General features: G+C 27.3%; 3 protein-coding genes across 5 annotated transcripts; 2 read left to right on the top strand and 1 right to left on the bottom strand.

Moving 5' to 3' along the window:
• Window positions 1–5,375: 5,375 nt before the first annotated feature.
• On the top strand, window positions 5,376–7,270 carry LOC113549602 (odorant receptor 46a-like). Its single transcript, XM_026950985.1, has 4 exons — window positions 5,376–5,450; window positions 6,688–6,807; window positions 6,873–7,031; window positions 7,121–7,270. The coding sequence occupies exons 1-4, from the start codon at window positions 5,376–5,378 to the stop codon at window positions 7,199–7,201; spliced, it is 435 nt and encodes a 144-aa protein (XP_026806786.1). The 3' UTR covers window positions 7,202–7,270.
• Window positions 7,271–9,129: 1,859 nt separating this feature from the next.
• Window positions 9,130–12,847, bottom strand: LOC113549723 (leptin receptor gene-related protein). 3 transcript variants are annotated; one of them, XM_026951168.1, is made up of 5 exons: window positions 12,420–12,847; window positions 9,922–9,996; window positions 9,623–9,806; window positions 9,435–9,544; window positions 9,130–9,259 (listed from the first exon to the last, which is right to left on the bottom strand). In XM_026951168.1, coding segments are annotated over exons 2-5 (366 nt in total). In that variant the 5' UTR covers window positions 9,993–9,996; window positions 12,420–12,847; the 3' UTR covers window positions 9,130–9,258. The 3 variants fall into 3 exon arrangements, with proteins under 3 accessions (XP_026806969.1, XP_026806968.1, XP_026806967.1); XM_026951167.1 differs by lacking the exons at window positions 9,130–9,259; window positions 12,420–12,847 and adding an exon at window positions 10,169–10,249 and having other exon boundaries at window positions 9,291–9,544; XM_026951166.1 differs by lacking the exon at window positions 9,130–9,259 and having other exon boundaries at window positions 9,299–9,544.
• Window positions 12,848–13,292: 445 nt separating this feature from the next.
• On the top strand, window positions 13,293–17,918 carry LOC113549721 (transitional endoplasmic reticulum ATPase TER94). The gene is made up of 13 exons (XM_026951163.1): window positions 13,293–13,639; window positions 14,643–14,745; window positions 14,835–15,088; window positions 15,153–15,345; window positions 15,404–15,772; window positions 15,851–16,099; window positions 16,174–16,338; window positions 16,403–16,525; window positions 16,594–16,806; window positions 16,868–17,051; window positions 17,117–17,241; window positions 17,312–17,467; window positions 17,530–17,918. The coding sequence occupies exons 1-13, from the start codon at window positions 13,620–13,622 to the stop codon at window positions 17,788–17,790; spliced, it is 2,415 nt and encodes an 804-aa protein (XP_026806964.1). The 5' UTR covers window positions 13,293–13,619; the 3' UTR covers window positions 17,791–17,918.
• The last annotated feature ends 73 nt before the right edge of the window (window positions 17,919–17,991 follow it).

The raw sequence follows: 17,991 nt of genomic DNA, 5'->3' as shown, positions 1-17,991 counted from the left end.
CAAAAGATAGTTAAATAATATATTAAACATACTGCAAGTCAAGTATTAAATGCATTTTTCTTGCGTGTCTTCGGACGTATTAGTTATTTTTTTTTTTTCGTTCTCCATACCGTGTATCATAATTATTATAAATAATAAAAAAGTAAACTTATACCCATTTCCTCGCTATTTTTTAATATTGATATATAATCATTGATTATAAATACCTACACTAATATTTTATTATTATTATTATTATTTTATAATCAATGATATAATACATGTAGACCTGAAAATCATATATATTTATTGCGTGCGTTATGAATTGTATAGTTTTACTTTTGTTAGTGATAATGCCAATTTTACACATTCTTCTGTGGTGACTGTTGCATAACACATTAAAATTTGAGCCATTGGTCGCTCTAAACATTAAATCATCGTGGATATCGCCATCAGTCTTCTAATACGGCGTGAGTATAATTTTTTTTTCAATTAAAAACCGAAATAAGACAAGACAATTTTTTTTTAACTTTCCGTTTATTATTATTTTTCCGAATATTTTGGTTTCACTGTAATTTTTACAGATGTGTTGATTTTGTTATTATTTAAATCAAATTACTGCTTTATTGTCCAAACCTATTACTTTACGTAATAAGTTTCAAAAATAATTTTGTTCATGTTAAACTTTATTTTTTCTACAAACAAATGAATCTAATAATTATTATAGCGCGTTAAGTGTGGGAAGTGAGCTAATACGATTGCAAGCTAAAGACACACATTAATCTTAAACTGAATTAGCCTAACCTCAAATGATACGCATCATTTTGTGTGATCACAGTAATTCATAGTGAAACAGTTCTTATATACACTATATTTTTTTTTTTTTTTTGTATTTTGATTCACTGCGTTATTTAATCGATTAACACAGGAATAAATAACTAACCAGCATTTTTATTTTAGATAGATTAGGTTTCTTAGATATTTATTTAGATACATCAAAAAGGCAAAAAAAATACGTACATTTTTTAAGAATAGACAAAATGAATCACAAATTACAAATTATAATACGAATGAAAAATTATTGACCTTAACTTGATTTCAGAATTATAAAAAAAAAATGATAATTGTTTAACTCGTTGTAATGATATTCATATTATGATGAATATCATCATTTCAATTGTGTTAATCATAAAACACCTATTATAAATATCTAAGCCCTGTATTAAATACAATATCCAAAATTATGCATAATGTCAAAATATATGACTGACAATAGCACATCTTTGTACCCCATTACAACAATCAAAATTATACTTATTAATAGTTATAACATTTATACTTACTTGCAATCAGATGTCATTACTATATCTAATACACTAATATTACCTTTATAACAATATATTCTTACCTGTGAAGTTTTCACTATTATACAAAAATACTGATTATTCTATTAAACTATTATTCACTTACTTGACAAAATGTTCATGTCATATATACCATATTTTGTACCTATGTAATCTATTAAATAACATATTTTTTACCTATGACAATAAACAATAATAATTTCTAATGGAACAACAAGTATCAAAGGTAAATTCTATAAGTGGAGCCCCCATTTTGACTCTCAGATCAGTCTGCTTCCACCCAACAGCCAGTTCAGTGCAACTCGTACACCGCCTTACTTATTAAGCAGAGTCTTGTTTAACTTAAAACCAACATTGACCTTTTTTCTCTTGTTGTTAAGTTATAAATTAATATTCAAATCCGAATCATTATTGTTTTGACTTTGTTCTAACATCCTTTTCAACACCGAAGTATTCATTTAGATTTAATTTAACATCTTGTCTACGACGATTATCAGGTAAGAAAATATATTAATATATAATTGAAAATCCAGAATAAAAAGAACATTATTTATTAAGACAACGTAGACTTCGGTGTAATATAAAAAGTGTAAAGTAAATAATATTTATAAATCTATATTCACGATCCAGACAAATCGTAATAATAAATAGGCATTAATAAACAATAAACGACTAGGCAAAGGAAAGTCGACACTCTTAGTCTTGTCATTTATTTTTAAAACTACCTAACTAAAACATCTCTAGTTTAATATATTATTATAAGGTAAAGTTTCATCAATAGCAACGCACAAGCTTATTTTTGATTCATTACACGTTAAATGTTGTTAATAATCTTTTTAGTCGTAACTTTTACCCATAAATACAACGATATGTCGGTGTATAGAACAAGATGGAGGAAATACTTTGAAGCATTAATCGGTATCAACTTAAAAGCTTCAGAGCAATCTATTTTAAAATTACAAATATTATAAATACATAGTACATCAAAAAAGTTTCTTTTCAACTCTAGATTTTCCAATTTAAATTCATTAATAATAGGTGACATTTATACACTCTTCTGATCTACGTAACTTCTATCATAAAACACAAAGAAAACGGTTTTGAAAATGTTTTTTACTAAATTTTTATAATATAAATTCCAAATCACTGATCCATATTCTAGTTGAGATCTTACTAACGCGGAATATAAGACTTTAGGACACTTATTTTATCATTAAACTCTAAACGAATTCTCCTGATGGATCCTCAGTGTCGTATAGCTTTGTCGTATATCGTATGTAAGTGTTCAGCAAAATACAAATTACTAGAAAACATTATCCCTAGATCCTTGACTTATGAAACAACTAATACGAACTGATCATCTATCTTGGAATTGAAAACCTCATTAGCTTGACGAAAATTGAAAATTATTTGATATTTATATTTGATAATTGCTAGTATCTATTTAGTAAGGTGTAGTAAATACCAATAATTTCTCATAAAACTTTACTCTTTTTTTTTTTTAGTTCAATTAAATCACATGCGATGGATAAATTTAATGGACAAGATGTTATAATCAATTTGAAACTATTAAGGCAACTTCAATTCTACCAAATATTTGATTCTAGTGAAGGAATAAAGATTTTTGGATGGAACATTCACCAGCATTTTTGTATTTTGTATGCTGTGATTAGCATATGTATTCAATTTTACGGAATTTCTACATCATTTTTTACTAAGTGCAACCCTATTAGCAACATTGACTATGTTTTAATTTTCTTCACAAGTTCTCACGTTTATATATCGTGTTGGAAGTTATTCAAATGCTTCAATGACAGAGACAGATTTTTAGATCTATTTAAAATTATGCAATTGAATTTTTTAACGACTAAAAAATGTTCTAAAGATGGCGAAGTACTGTACAAACATCGTGATAAAACTATAAAATTTACAAATTACTTCTTAATTTTTTCGTTCGTGATTGTCATACAATGGTTTATTTTTCCATTAGTGTTTAATGAAATAGCAAATTTAGAAAACTCAAATATTCGTGCCAAGAACGTTATGAATTTGTGTTTTAACGTAACCACAAAAACGTATAATCAATTTATCGTAATATTTTACTTAATAGAAACAAAAATAGGATTATTAGCAATGTACGTTTTGATAATGTTCGACTTCTTATTAATTTCACTCTGTTCAGCTATAATTTCCCAACTAAATGTACTAATTATTGCGTTCAACAAAATTGGATACGAAGATAAACTTCAAATAAGTAAGATATTTGATTTATTTAAGCATTATAAACGTAAAAAACATTAATATAGCACTATAGTATTTAACATTTATTAGTTATAGTTATTAATTATATAATTTTTTTCCAACGTTGTACAATTTGTTGTCATTGAACTATATAAAGCAGACTTAATAAAATTGAATATACCAAACATTATATCGATATATGTTATTTGTGAAAAATAAAAATTAAAGTAATTTATCAAAATAATTGAAGTATGTCAACTTACGCTATTTCGCTATAACTGATACATACAACATAGATAACTAGTTAAATATTTATTATAGGTAAATATTTGTTTGATATTTTGTTTATGATTGTTTTAAGTTATAATTACTAATATTGATTCCAAATTTATGTCAAACTAAATACGACGAGCTGAATTTTCAATAGCAAAATAAATGATATTGCAACGTTGCACATATAAACTCATTCTCAATAGTATTGGTTTTTTGAATTAGTGATAATTTCTTTTTCAATTTTGACTAGTAATAATTCTCAACCGTTTGATGGCATAACCATACATATGAATAATCACTATCGCTACGAGCATTTAAAAAAAGTAGGAACCTATACTAAGTTATAGGTATAGAATAAATTGAAAATAGGTCGTTGGAGCAAATTTTATGATACTATAAATCGCGATACAGTAGTTATCGAGAACACTCAAAATTAACAAAGGCCTTACCGCTAATCCAAAAAGCCAATACGATTGAGAACAACCCTTTTTTTAATGATCATAGCGGATTATAACTTATAGATCATTTATATATTTAAAGTTTCTTTCTTCTTCCAACTATATCCACCCATGAATTTTAACGTATTATTAATTATAATAATATTATCTATACTTTTACTTTAATGTTCAAGTGAAACAAGTACATATTTTTACCTAGTATATAAAAAAAATAACATCTACATAAGTTAATATTTTGATAGAATACACATTTATTAAAGTCGAAATTTCATGACAATTGTATTAGTTAATTAATTCTATAATGCTTTTAGGTGCAGACTATTATAAAGAATTAAAATCAATTCTACGTGACCAACTACAACTTAATTTGTAAGTATTTCTTAAAAAAAAAACATGGATAACTTTATCCATAAGGTATATAAAATTTACTTGCAAAAATCTTGTTCAATTCAAACAAATTTGAACAAATTTATACATACATGTAGGGTTATTTTTTAAACAATTAACACTCATAACCCCCAAAAGTAGATTTGTAAATTTATTTTTGAAATATATTTTTTTTTTATAATTTTAATTCATTATTAAACAACAGTTATGAAATATATTATATTTTATACTACTTTTATCATTTTTTTTATAACAAAATCTATTAATAATTTGGTTTTCCAAAGTAAAATATTTTTTTTTATTAATAAATATTAAAATTTCAAAAGATTATCTAATAGTTATATATTTTAAATTATTTAACGTTTCCATGAATCAAGAACTGGGCCAAAATTGTGTAAGGTATTCCCGCCACTTCACTCTCTCATCTTGACTATAAATCATTTTAACAAACCTTTTCTAAGAGATCATATTTGTATGTAATAGAAAAACTGACAACAAAATATTTAGGTAAGGAGTATGAAATTTAAAATTTATGCCATTGAAAAAAAAAATACTGAAATTATAATGAAAAAAATATTTTATTCAAAAAATGTGCTTAAAAAATAATTCAAATAAGAGATGTATCATATATATACTAAATTTTTTCAGGAAAATAAAATTATTTTATTCTATTATGAAACCAACAATTCTATTTTGCGTTGCAACGGATTCATTCTATTTCTTATTCTTGACGTACTTATTCATTTTGGTATGTTTCTTATTTAAATTTATACAATAATATTAATTAAGTAATGCATGTTTTTGATAAAGTAGAATATATCGTTGATGAAATGAAAATATTTTATACAAGCCAGTGAGCCAATTGTAAAGCTAATTATAATAACATATATTATTGGATTATGATTTATAGTTGTGATAAAAATATATTTTTTCAATTTGTTATCATTTGGATTTGGTAAATAGAAAACTATAAAAGAAGTTTTAATCAGTGAGACATTTGAATTGATCTCTACTTATAGACTTTTTAGTAGCTGTTACTCAGCTACTAAAATACGTCGTCATTTTTCGAAGTAATGTTGCAATACTTTTATTATGTCTTAACTCTTAATTTTCAAAAAATGTTGAATCAAGATTAACTCCATCGAATTCTTCGTTTATATTATTTCATTAGCTACTCATAAAGTTAATCCAATTGAACTTTTTTTATAGATAATAAATTCAAACTTTTTATTGACGTTAGTTTAAAAGTTAACTATTAAAGTGCATATACATACATAATAACTTTATTTAAAAAAATACATACATACACACTTAATTCATACTTTATTTAAAAAATAAATATTATTATTATTATTAGCAGTTTAACATTATATATACATATTTACTATTTAGTATTATTATATCGTACATTAATTATTATTAAATAATTAATAATAATAAAAAAAAAAATAATAATAATAATAATAATAATAATAATATATAATAATATTATATATTATTATATTATATATATATAATAATATTTATTATTATTTATTATTATTATTTTGATTATTTTATCATAGATATTTATTATACATTAATTGATTTACATTCTTAAATTAAAGAGTTAAACGCTTTTATTTTTATCCCTTATAACCGATGGTTTGTCCCGGATTAGCGAATTTAAATTGCATTAAACTTATACATCCGTTCGGGACTATGCCAAGTTGTCCCCTTTATGCGATGTCCCAAATAAGCGGATTTTACTGTATATACAGTAAAAATGAGTCTGTGGTCTCATTGGTGGAATTTTAAGCAAAAATATTAGAGGAAAAGTATTGATCACTAAGTTAAAACAAATATATTTAGATAAATATTTGTGCTTAAATACTTTTTAAGTTAATGTTTTTTTATCTCTATTTAAGTACAAATGAAAAGTACCTTTTTAAAAGATAGTACATATATTATTTAACCATTAGTTTTATTATATTTAACTAAAATAGGCCTGCCTGACACCGGGATTGGATACCGCCCTAAACTTAATCAAAATCGGCTCAACAGTTGCCTTTATTGCCTCAAGGTTATTCATTTATTGTTATCTATTTGAAAATATAAACATACAAGTATAAAAACTATTATAAAATTGATATTAGCGCATTTAGATTAATAATAATTAATTTTTATACAGAGAGAATTAGTCAACTTTAGCATATACTCTTGTAATTGGACGAAGATGGATTTAAAATTCAAGAAGTTGTTATTATTTACAATGCGAATGAATGATGCGAATCAAATGGTGATAAAAGCTTCGCCAAAAAAAATTATCAACTTACAACTATTCGCTAATGTATTAATTTAGATTTATTTTCAAATAATTATAGTAATGACAATTATACAGTTTGTACAAAATACCTAACTAAATGCAATTAATTTCAGATTATATCAACGTCCTTCAACATGGTCCCCGTTTTATTGAAAATCACTAACTCAGAAAATCACAAGTCACAAGAGACTTAAACTTAAAACATGAATTCACCTTAATATGTCCATACTATAAACCATTTCAAAAAAAAACCTTAAATATTTTATAATTATAACAACAGTTTAAAATGTTTTACAATCTTATATTATAATAATGCTAAAGAAGACTAGCTGGAATCGTAAAATAATTTAAAACTATGAGAAAACAGTTAAACTAAAAACAATATCTTATAAAGTACATGCAATGTTCATTTTTCACAAATCCAGTTGTTTTAAAAAAATTATTATAATAGATTATTATTTTTTTTTTTTTTTTTTTTTTTTTTTATTAATTATTAATTAATCCGCGGCAACAAAGGCCATTGGATGGTTTATATTCATTTTTAGAGGAGAGGAACGGTAGTAGGTTGAAACACGTTTTTTGTATGTGTGGCAAGGATTTGTCACTAAAATTCCGAGTGTTCACCCATCCCGGGAGCTAGCAACACCGGCCGATACGTACACCCAGTGCGTTTTCGCAGTTGAGTGTACGATCGCACCATACCAAGCCACATAACTATTATTATTATAATTATTTGGTAAATAAACGATGTTCACTAACATCTGTACTTATTTTCAACTTGGTCACATAATGAAGACGAACTTTCAAGTATTGTTTGCAAATTAAAGTTGTCAAATTCAATTTGTAGCTTTCTACAAATATCTACATGGTTTTTAACTGAAAAAATAACTTTCTGACTTCACCCTAGTAATAGAGAACAAAAATTTCATGTTAATTGTATTAATGTACTTCTAATGATGAATCCACAACTATAATATATAAATCAAAACTATCAACATAAGCAAGACAATGTGGTATACTTTCCTTTTTTTTCGATAATAATACAGTAAAAATCCGTTACAACAAACTTAAGGAGACCTAATTTTTTTCATTGTAATGGAAATTTTGTTGTAACGAAAATTCGAATACGCTCTTTATAAGCCCTGCTCTTTTTGGCGCGGGACTTCTATGAGTTTCGTTACAACGGGATTTTTCGTTGTATTGGCATTCGTTGTAACGGGAATTTACTGTATCTACTAATGTCTTTTTCGCCTATAGCGTATCATAAAAAACAAAATACCGAAAGGTCACAGCGGCTGGCTAACCATAGACAGCAATTATCAAGGTATACGTGCTAGGGCGTTATACGGTAAATGAAAGCAAAGGGAAACTGAATTTAGCACGGGTGTATTTTGTACGGGCAACAAAGTGCAAAGGTAATAAAACGTAGACCAATACTTAATCTATGAAATAAGTGCATATAAATATATCATGTATATATTATATATGCGAATATAACGGAAATTCAAATACGCCTTTATAAGCCCTGCTTTTCGGCAGGGGACTTCTATGACTTTCGTTATAACGGATTTTTCGTATTAATTATTATTAAATATTTTTAATTTAATATTTTTATTATTAATAACAACCGTTTCAAATGTTGTACAATATTATATTATAATATTAAAGAAAACTAACAAAAAATCGTAAAAATAAATTATATCAGTTATTTAAAACTATAAGAAAACAGTTAAACTAAAAATAATATCTTATAAATAAAAATATATACAATGTTTATAGTTCACAAATTTGTAATTCAAAATCCATTGACAATAATGAAATAAATAGTGAACTCTTAAAAACAATGGTCCAAGTAAAATGTAATAGTATTTGTGGTAATTGTGTAAACATTCAATATTTACATTATTGAATACTGAAAACCTTATAATAAAATTATGATGTCTATTGCCTTTATCATATTTTACAATTTAAAAACCAGAGTATAATAAAAAAAAACATAATTTATTTTTAGTTTTAAACAGATAAACATGAAAACAAATATTATTATATTATTTTATTTGTATTATATTATAGTTAAAAATATATTACTTATATCTTATTACAATTTTAAATTTAAATAATCATAATGTATAATAGTTACGTTTGTTTGAATCTTAAAGTAAATTTAGCTTATAATAAAAATAAAAGTAGTTTCTAACAAAAACTATAGTTATTTAGAAATCCTTTGTTCCATCTAGTAATGTGTATTTTATCTAGGCATAAAATAATATTATTATGTTTATAAGAATAAAAAAAGAAATAAAATCATACATAAACTAAAAAGGTATACCTGTTTTCAGGATACTGACTATATATTATTTAATATAACATATTAATTTAAAATAAGGAATAAGCATATGAACATATAAAAATTATTTAATAAATTACCATAAACTATAATCAGTGTCTTCTTGATATAAAGTTAAAAAAAATCCTATAAACGTCAAATACACAACTATGTTCCCACACAATGTAAAATTACAGGCTGTCCATGCAATCTAAAAGCAAAATAACAGAGTTAATTTTTAAATTTATTTTGAAAGTAATATAAACATTTAAAATCAATTAGAACTTACAGCATTGACTCTAGCCATTATAATAGGTAATGCAAATGAAGACACTACTATACCCATTGTAATAAATACAGCTAAGTCCATATTAGCATTACCAGATCCTGAGTAATCATTGAAGCGTTTCATTAACATAGTCGGTAATGGTGCCAGCAAATAAAATACCACTACTATGAATGGCCACCAAGAACTAAAACAAATAAATTAGGTATATTTTTTTGAAATATGTTGAAATACTTACTAAAACAACTTCAAAACAACAATAGTGTATACAAGTAATAAATAATAACAACCAAATGACTTACTTTAAATCCGGCAACGCACATGCTAATATGACTAATGTCATACCAATGGAACCAGCAAAAGCCAAACTCATCAAACTGTAAAGAAATATAACAATTAAAATTAATGAATTTGTCCAAAACAATAAGTATGAAGTGCTCACAGAGTATATACACCTATTTCAAAACAACACATTTTAATTTAAACTTTTCTCTTTTAATATAAATCTACAATTTTTAATTTCATGAAATAATAAAACTAACAACTTACGCTATTTAATATCAAATTGTAGTAACCAAGGGGATCATGAAACAAACAAAAAATATATATAATTAATTTATATGTTATTATAGTAAATCTAAAAAATATACAATAATAAACACAATATATACTTATTATACTTATGGTAATAACATCACACATGAAATATACACTATAAAATCAATTAAAAATGCAATATTTAATATTATTTAGCTTTAACTTTAGGTTCCTACCACAGTTATGATACTGTATGAAATACAAAGCCTATTTAATAACTTAGAGTACAGCCATTGATTTTATAAAAAAAAAAAAATTATAAAATATACTTAAAAAAGTATTAAGAAATTCAAAGTATAATTAACATCTTCCTAGATCATTTAAATTGTCTACTATTGATATTTTATTAAATTACATTTTATTTGTAGGTAATAATAATAGATATCAGTATTCTAAATGTTAACACAATACTAAAATATTAAATTTCAAATAATATTTTAAACATAAAAATTATGAGATATGAAAAATATATATCTATGGTTTTTTACTAAGTATACTATTTGCTACTAAAGAATAGTTTATAGTTATGTTTAATATCAGCTCTAAAAGTTTCAAATGATACTTATTTTTTTATATTATAAGTAAAAAATAAATATTCATAAATCATAATAACTTATTATAAAATGTTTTATCTTAAAGCACATTCTTTAAACACTATTATTTTTTATTTGCAAAAATCAAGTAAAACTAAATAAAAAATATATATATAATTAAGAGACGTATAATCTATAAGTATACATTATGGATAAGGATAACAATTAACAAATGTTTGAAAAATATAGTAGTCTGAATGGGAGAATGTTTATGGAAAATCAATTTTATTTTAAGAAAAGTAACCAATAATAGACAAGACATATGATTGTATTAATACTAGAAACCACAATCAAACCCTCCACACATAAAACTCAGACTTGTCTTTTGTTATCCAGTAACCCTTCAGAAAGATTTAAAAGAAATTAATGTGGCACCATACTTTTCTAACCTAATCCTATAACCACTACCTAGGGGTGTCCCCGGTAAGAGACTACTCCCATCAAGTTTTCACATTAAACTTAACTGTGTCATCATTTAAGCTAATAATACAAAAAGCTGTACATTTTTTAAATTAGTTGAAAAATAAATGAGCGAAATTTGAGAAGCAATTATAAGAACACCACTGAGTAACACCCCAGACTTAATAAAAATTAATTAATTTAAAAATTAGCTACCATAGCATCCTATTAATATTAAAGATCAATAGTAGGTGATCTTTGATCAAACTCTAATTGAAATCAAATTGGACAATTTGAAAGATTTGTGCCAATCCAAATATGATACCATGTTGTATATATCAATATAATATATTAAATTTTATCACTTTAATTTATGCATGAATTATTTTATATAGTTTTATAATATATGTTTTGATAAATTTTTGGTTTTATGTCATAATTTTTATATGTTACAGTTGGTATTTTTCCACAAATATTGTATACAGAACTAAGAAATAGAAATAACAAATTTAATTATTATGATTTTGACATTTTCTTACGTAAAAACAAGAATATTTAAATCAGATAAAAAAAATATATTTTTTTTTATTTTTTAAATGAAGAAGGAAATACTCACTATAATTTTAAAAACTTTAAATGAGAATATTTTTATTATATGTTTAATTTTATTTCATTATTTAAAAATGACGATAACCTTCAAATAAATTAATGCAAATCTATCATATAGATAAGCAGTTTTTTTCACGTCAATCATCAATATTATTTAATTTCAGATAATTAAAATTTACCTTAGAAAGAAATACCTACTGCTTCATATCATGCCCACCCACTATTTCATCCAAATTTCCCTTATTATTTTGCTTGTGGATCTTGCCCATGAAAACCTATAGTTTTATTATTATTATCTTATTGAATTTAGCAATATATCACTTTTTTATAATCTTGTCATTTAAAATGTGTATACAACTGTAATATGTTAATTTATATATAATGTAAATGAAATTCGTGCATTAAGGAGCCTGTCGTTAGATAATAAATAATTGTACATAAAAAAGCTAGCGATAAAAATCATACTACAGCAACAACAGTAATATTGATGATTTAAACGGTAGCAGTGTAACACGCCTTTGAATCGTTAACGTTCAAAATATGCGCACGGAAAGGCAAACAGTGTCGTTAACAACAATTGATCACGCTGCCCGTGCGTTTACCTTTTAGTCCAGCCATCGTGAACGACTATGTCCGACGTGACGTAGCGAGGAGCTCACGGTGATTGACGACAGATAATTATACGTAATATTTATGACGTATTAAAGTAACATCAATATTAATAATATAATATAAATTGTACAGCGGCTGGACGATAATTTCAAACAACAAAAACGCCAAACGGATATGTTATAAATAATAATATATATTTATTTATGTTTAAATAATGATTTCGATACTCAAAATACTTTTCAGAAAAGAAAAAAAGGAAAAAATAGCGGAGAACAAAACAACAATAATGATGAAATATGACGTCCGTCGTTCACGATCTACGATTAATAATACTTAATATTTACGTTAGACAATAGAATTTAGAATAGACTATTACAAGATGATTCTGACAATAAGTGTAAGACACAATTAATAGTATAATCTACATTATCAGTTTATCACACATTTCGACCAGACGTCGTTATCTTAGCGTAAACATTGATTGGCACTATCGGCGGGCGGCACAGACACAGTGTCGTCGTTTGTGACATCGCGAGTCCGGCGGTGTCATAACATTGTGACGGACGTGCCGAACTGCCGATTGATTTAACGGACGAACGAGTAAAACGCCGGAATACTAGTAAAACATTATTAATAACAAATATAAAGTCCGTCCGTTGTCATACCGTTTTGATTAATAATCGACTTCCGTCGCCGTTATTAGTAATCGCCACGTTCGGTAAACGCGGTTGGCACTACCGTTTTTCCCATACGGGCCGCCATCTTAGGCCACGGCATGATTGTGCTTTTTTGATTTCCCGGTCCCTACCGCCGCCACCGCCGCGACGAACCACTGAATTACACATTTACACACACACACGCACACACACACGCACACGAACCAACGTCTCAGTGTCTCACACCGACACACACTCACACACAGGCAAATCGTAACCAGTATTGTTGTCCGCTTTTGTGACTTTTGTGTCGCCGTGTTCCGTTTTTATTATTCGTCAGAATCGCCTAATACACGTACATAAAACTGTCGAACACATCGTTCGTCTCACATTGTTCGAACGGACCACTGTACGCGGACTAGTCACCGGAAACGTCGATCTCCGTGTCCAGCCTGCCCATTAATTTCGGCGTACACCATTTTCTAAAGTTTAAATCAAATCTCCCGTTGCTCGCGCTGTAACCGGCCTGCAATAATGTCCGAACCAGCGAAAGGGTAAGTAACAAAAACAAACGTCCTGTTCCTATTAAAAATCTTCGTTCCCATACTTCTATTGTCCGCACCTCTTTGTGTCGTTATTTTATCGCGATTTAGTATGCCTATATAATTGTCTATACTTCGATTATCAGGACTTTGGTTGTAATCGGTATAATTGTGGCCTCGTAACACTAGGAAAAGTATGAATAACCCGAAAAAATGACATTGCGGAAATACTTTTATACGCGGCGATGATGATCTAATCTTTGTCGTCTAATCACTTTTACATACGTGTACGTACGCGATACACGTAAATTATTTTAAGTTTCAAGCTTTCAAAAAAAAAAAATAATGCACACAGATTATATCATTGTTGGAAGTCAATATGAAAACTTAAACAGTATATTAATATACCTAAACAAAGAAATGGGTAATTACATAACTAAATGAAGTTGCTTTGGAATTACACTTTTGTTCCTGAGCTAAAAATGAACAACTCAGTATTTTTGCTATGTCATACCTAGCTAACCTTTTTGAATACTATTCTTAAACACTCATCAATTTATTTTTAACAATATTCTTGAAGAAATTATAGCTTATCACTGACTAATTATTTTAAATATTTTAATGTGGTGCTTTTATTTCAATTTAATTAATTATAAACATATATTATTGGTTATTTCTTCATATTATATTAAAATATTTTTTATACTCATTTAATGTGGATCTTATCAATATAAGATAAGATTAATACAATTTTAATAAAAATGTCAAATAATGTAGATGAGTACTTTTAATAAAGTTAAAAATTTTGAATTCCTTAGCTAAGTAGTTATTGCATAAAATCATTTTTAAGATTAATAAATATTTTTATCTTCTTTTATGGAAAAAATGTTGATTCCCTAAATTCATTCAACAGCATTAGGATGTGGCCCAATCAACATAATATTACCTATTCTAATATATAATACATAATATATACTTATTTTATGTAATTAATAATTGAATTTTATATTTTTAGCGAGGAATTAGCCACTGCAATTTTGAAGCAAAAAGATCGTCCAAATAGGCTCATTGTAGAAGAAGCCATCAACGATGATAACTCAGTCATTGCATTATCTCAGGTACTCATAAATTAACTTTTATTAGATGTAAAAATTATTTTAAATATTCATTCTAGTCATTTTTAATAATTTTTTATTTTATATTTAAGGCTAAAATGGATGAATTACAACTCTTTCGTGGAGATACCGTGTTGCTAAAAGGCAAACGCCGTAAAGAATCTGTTTGTATTGTATTATCTGATGAAACTTGCCCAGATGAAAAAGTACGCATGAACAGAGTTGTGCGTAACAATTTACGTGTCAGAATATCAGATATTGTTCAAATACAACAATGTCCTGATGTAAAGTATGGAAAACGTATTCATGTGCTTCCGATTGATGATACAGTCGAAGGATTAACTGGGTAAAACTCGCACAAAATCTGTACATAATTATATATTTATTAATAAGCCAAATTTTTGTTGTAGAAATTTGTTTGAAGTTTTTCTTAAACCCTACTTCTTAGAAGCATATAGACCTATACATAAAGATGATAATTTCATTGTTCGTGGAGGTATGAGAGCTGTAGAATTCAAAGTTGTTGAAACTGACCCATCACCATATTGTATTGTTGCTTATGACACAGTTATACATTGTGAAGGGGATCCAATCAAAAGAGAAGTAACTTAATTTATTTTACGTTTTACTATAAGTCTTATAATTAAATTAATTACTTTAGGAAGAAGAAGAAGCTTCGAACACAGTTGGTTATGATGATATTGGAGGTTGCCGCAAACAATTGGCACAGATTAAAGAAATGGTTGAACTCCCACTCAGACATCCAAGTTTATTCAAGGCTATTGGTGTAAAACCACCTAGAGGAATTTTGTTATATGGACCTCCTGGTACTGGAAAAACACTTATTGCCCGTGCTGTTGCAAATGAAACTGGGGCATTCTTTTTCTTAATCAATGGTCCTGAAATTATGAGTAAACTTGCTGGTGAATCTGAAAGTAACTTAAGAAAAGCTTTTGAAGAGGCTGATAGAAACTCTCCTTCCATTATTTTCATTGATGAATTAGATGCTATTGCACCCAAACGTGAAAAAGTAATTTGATAAAAATGTTTTCCATTAGTCAATCATTAATTAAATATACTATAATGTCTATAAAAATTATTTATATAGACTCATGGTGAAGTAGAACGTCGTATTGTATCTCAATTACTAACACTCATGGATGGATTAAAATCTTCATCTCATGTCATTGTAATGGCTGCAACCAATCGTCCAAATTCAATAGATTCAGCTCTCAGACGTTTTGGACGCTTTGATAGAGAAATCGATATTGGAATACCAGATGCTACTGGGCGTTTAGAAGTATTGCGTATACATACTAAGAACATGAAACTTGCTGAGGAAGTTGACTTGGAACAGGTAAAAATAATTGAATAAAATTTTAATTATAAATACTTTTTACTCATCACAATTAAATTTAATGTAACCAATAGATTGCTGCTGAAACTCATGGTCATGTTGGTGCTGATCTTGCCTCATTGTGTTCTGAAGCTGCCCTGCAACAAATCCGTGAAAAAATGGACTTGATAGATTTAGAAGATGATCAAATTGATGCTGAAGTATTGAATTCATTAGCTGTCACCATGGAAAACTTCAGGGTAAATTTAATTTGCTTCAATTAGATTTTTGAATTAAAAATTTTAATTTGTATTATTTATTTAGTATGCCATGGGTAAGAGTAGCCCAAGTGCTTTAAGAGAGACAATAGTTGAGGTTCCAAATATTACATGGGAAGATATTGGAGGTTTGGCTAATGTGAAACGTGAATTACAAGAACTTGTTCAGGTGAGTTGTTAAAAAAATTTTTTTAATTATAATATGTTAATTTCTATTATTTATTATTATTGGTATAGTATCCAGTTGAACACCCAGACAAGTTTTTGAAATTTGGTATGCAACCTTCAAGAGGTGTTTTGTTTTATGGACCTCCAGGTTGCGGTAAAACTTTATTAGCAAAAGCCATTGCTAATGAATGTCAAGCTAACTTTATATCAGTAAAGGGTCCAGAACTGTTAACTATGTGGTTTGGTGAATCAGAAGCTAATGTCCGTGATATCTTTGATAAGGTAAGTACACTAATAGTCCTTTTTTTTTTCATAAAATTTTAATGAATATATAATTGTATAGGCAAGAGCTGCTGCTCCATGTGTACTCTTTTTCGATGAGTTAGACTCCATTGCTAAATCTAGAGGAGGAAATGTTGGTGATGCTGGTGGTGCAGCCGACAGAGTAATCAACCAGATTTTAACTGAAATGGATGGTATGGGCGCCAAAAAGAATGTATTCATTATTGGTGCTACCAACAGACCTGGTAAGTTCTAAACGTTTCATTAATCCCAGCACAAAAATATGACTAAATGTTAATGTTTATTTTAGATATCATTGATCCTGCTATTCTTCGTCCAGGACGTTTAGATCAATTGATCTATATTCCTCTGCCTGATGAAAAATCACGTGAAGCCATTTTCAAGGCAAATTTGAGGAAATCTCCTGTTGCCAAAGTAATTTTTTTTTCATCATTAACATCCAAGATGTTTAATATATATATATATATATTATATTTTACATTAGGATGTTGACCTCGACTACATTGCAAAAGTCACTCACGGTTATTCTGGTGCTGACTTGACTGAAGTATGTCAACGTGCCTGCAAACTTGCGATTAGGCAAAGTATTGAGGCAGAAATAAGACGTGAGCGTGAAGCTGCCTCAAACCAAGGAATGGAGGTATTTAAATGTTTTAAAATTAATTTATATGCATATTAAATATAATTTAAATTTGTGTTTAGACTGATGTTGCTGAAGATGACCCCGTCCCAGAAATCACAAAAGCTCACTTTGAAGAAGCTATGTTATATGCCCGTCGTTCTGTAACTGACAACGACATACGCAAATATGAGATGTTTTCTCAAACATTACAACAATCTCGTGGTTTTGGCACTAATTTCAGGTTCCCCACAACGACAGGCACACCGGCTGCTAACAATGCAACAACTGGTGGTGATCAAGCCACATTCCAAGATGATGGCGACGATGACTTGTACAACTAAGCCTGTTTTCCCTTCCCTCAAATAATAGATTTAATGTATATTCAAAGATTTAAGAATGATTCAAGCATTTTTTTTTTTTTTTTTATATATATTTTAAAATAAAATAAAGAAATTTAATACACATTTGATTTATAAATATTTAAGTTTATTAGGTTTTTCTAATGTTTGTACACGGTTATACAGTATATAGGAAAAAAAATG

The sequence above is a fragment of the Rhopalosiphum maidis genome, chromosome 4 (genome assembly GCF_003676215.2).
Source record: "Rhopalosiphum maidis isolate BTI-1 chromosome 4, ASM367621v3, whole genome shotgun sequence".
Taxonomy (NCBI): Eukaryota; Metazoa; Arthropoda; class Insecta; order Hemiptera; family Aphididae; genus Rhopalosiphum; species Rhopalosiphum maidis.
The sequence above is the reverse complement of the archived record's forward strand: the minus strand, read 5'-3'. Positions and strand labels throughout refer to the sequence as shown.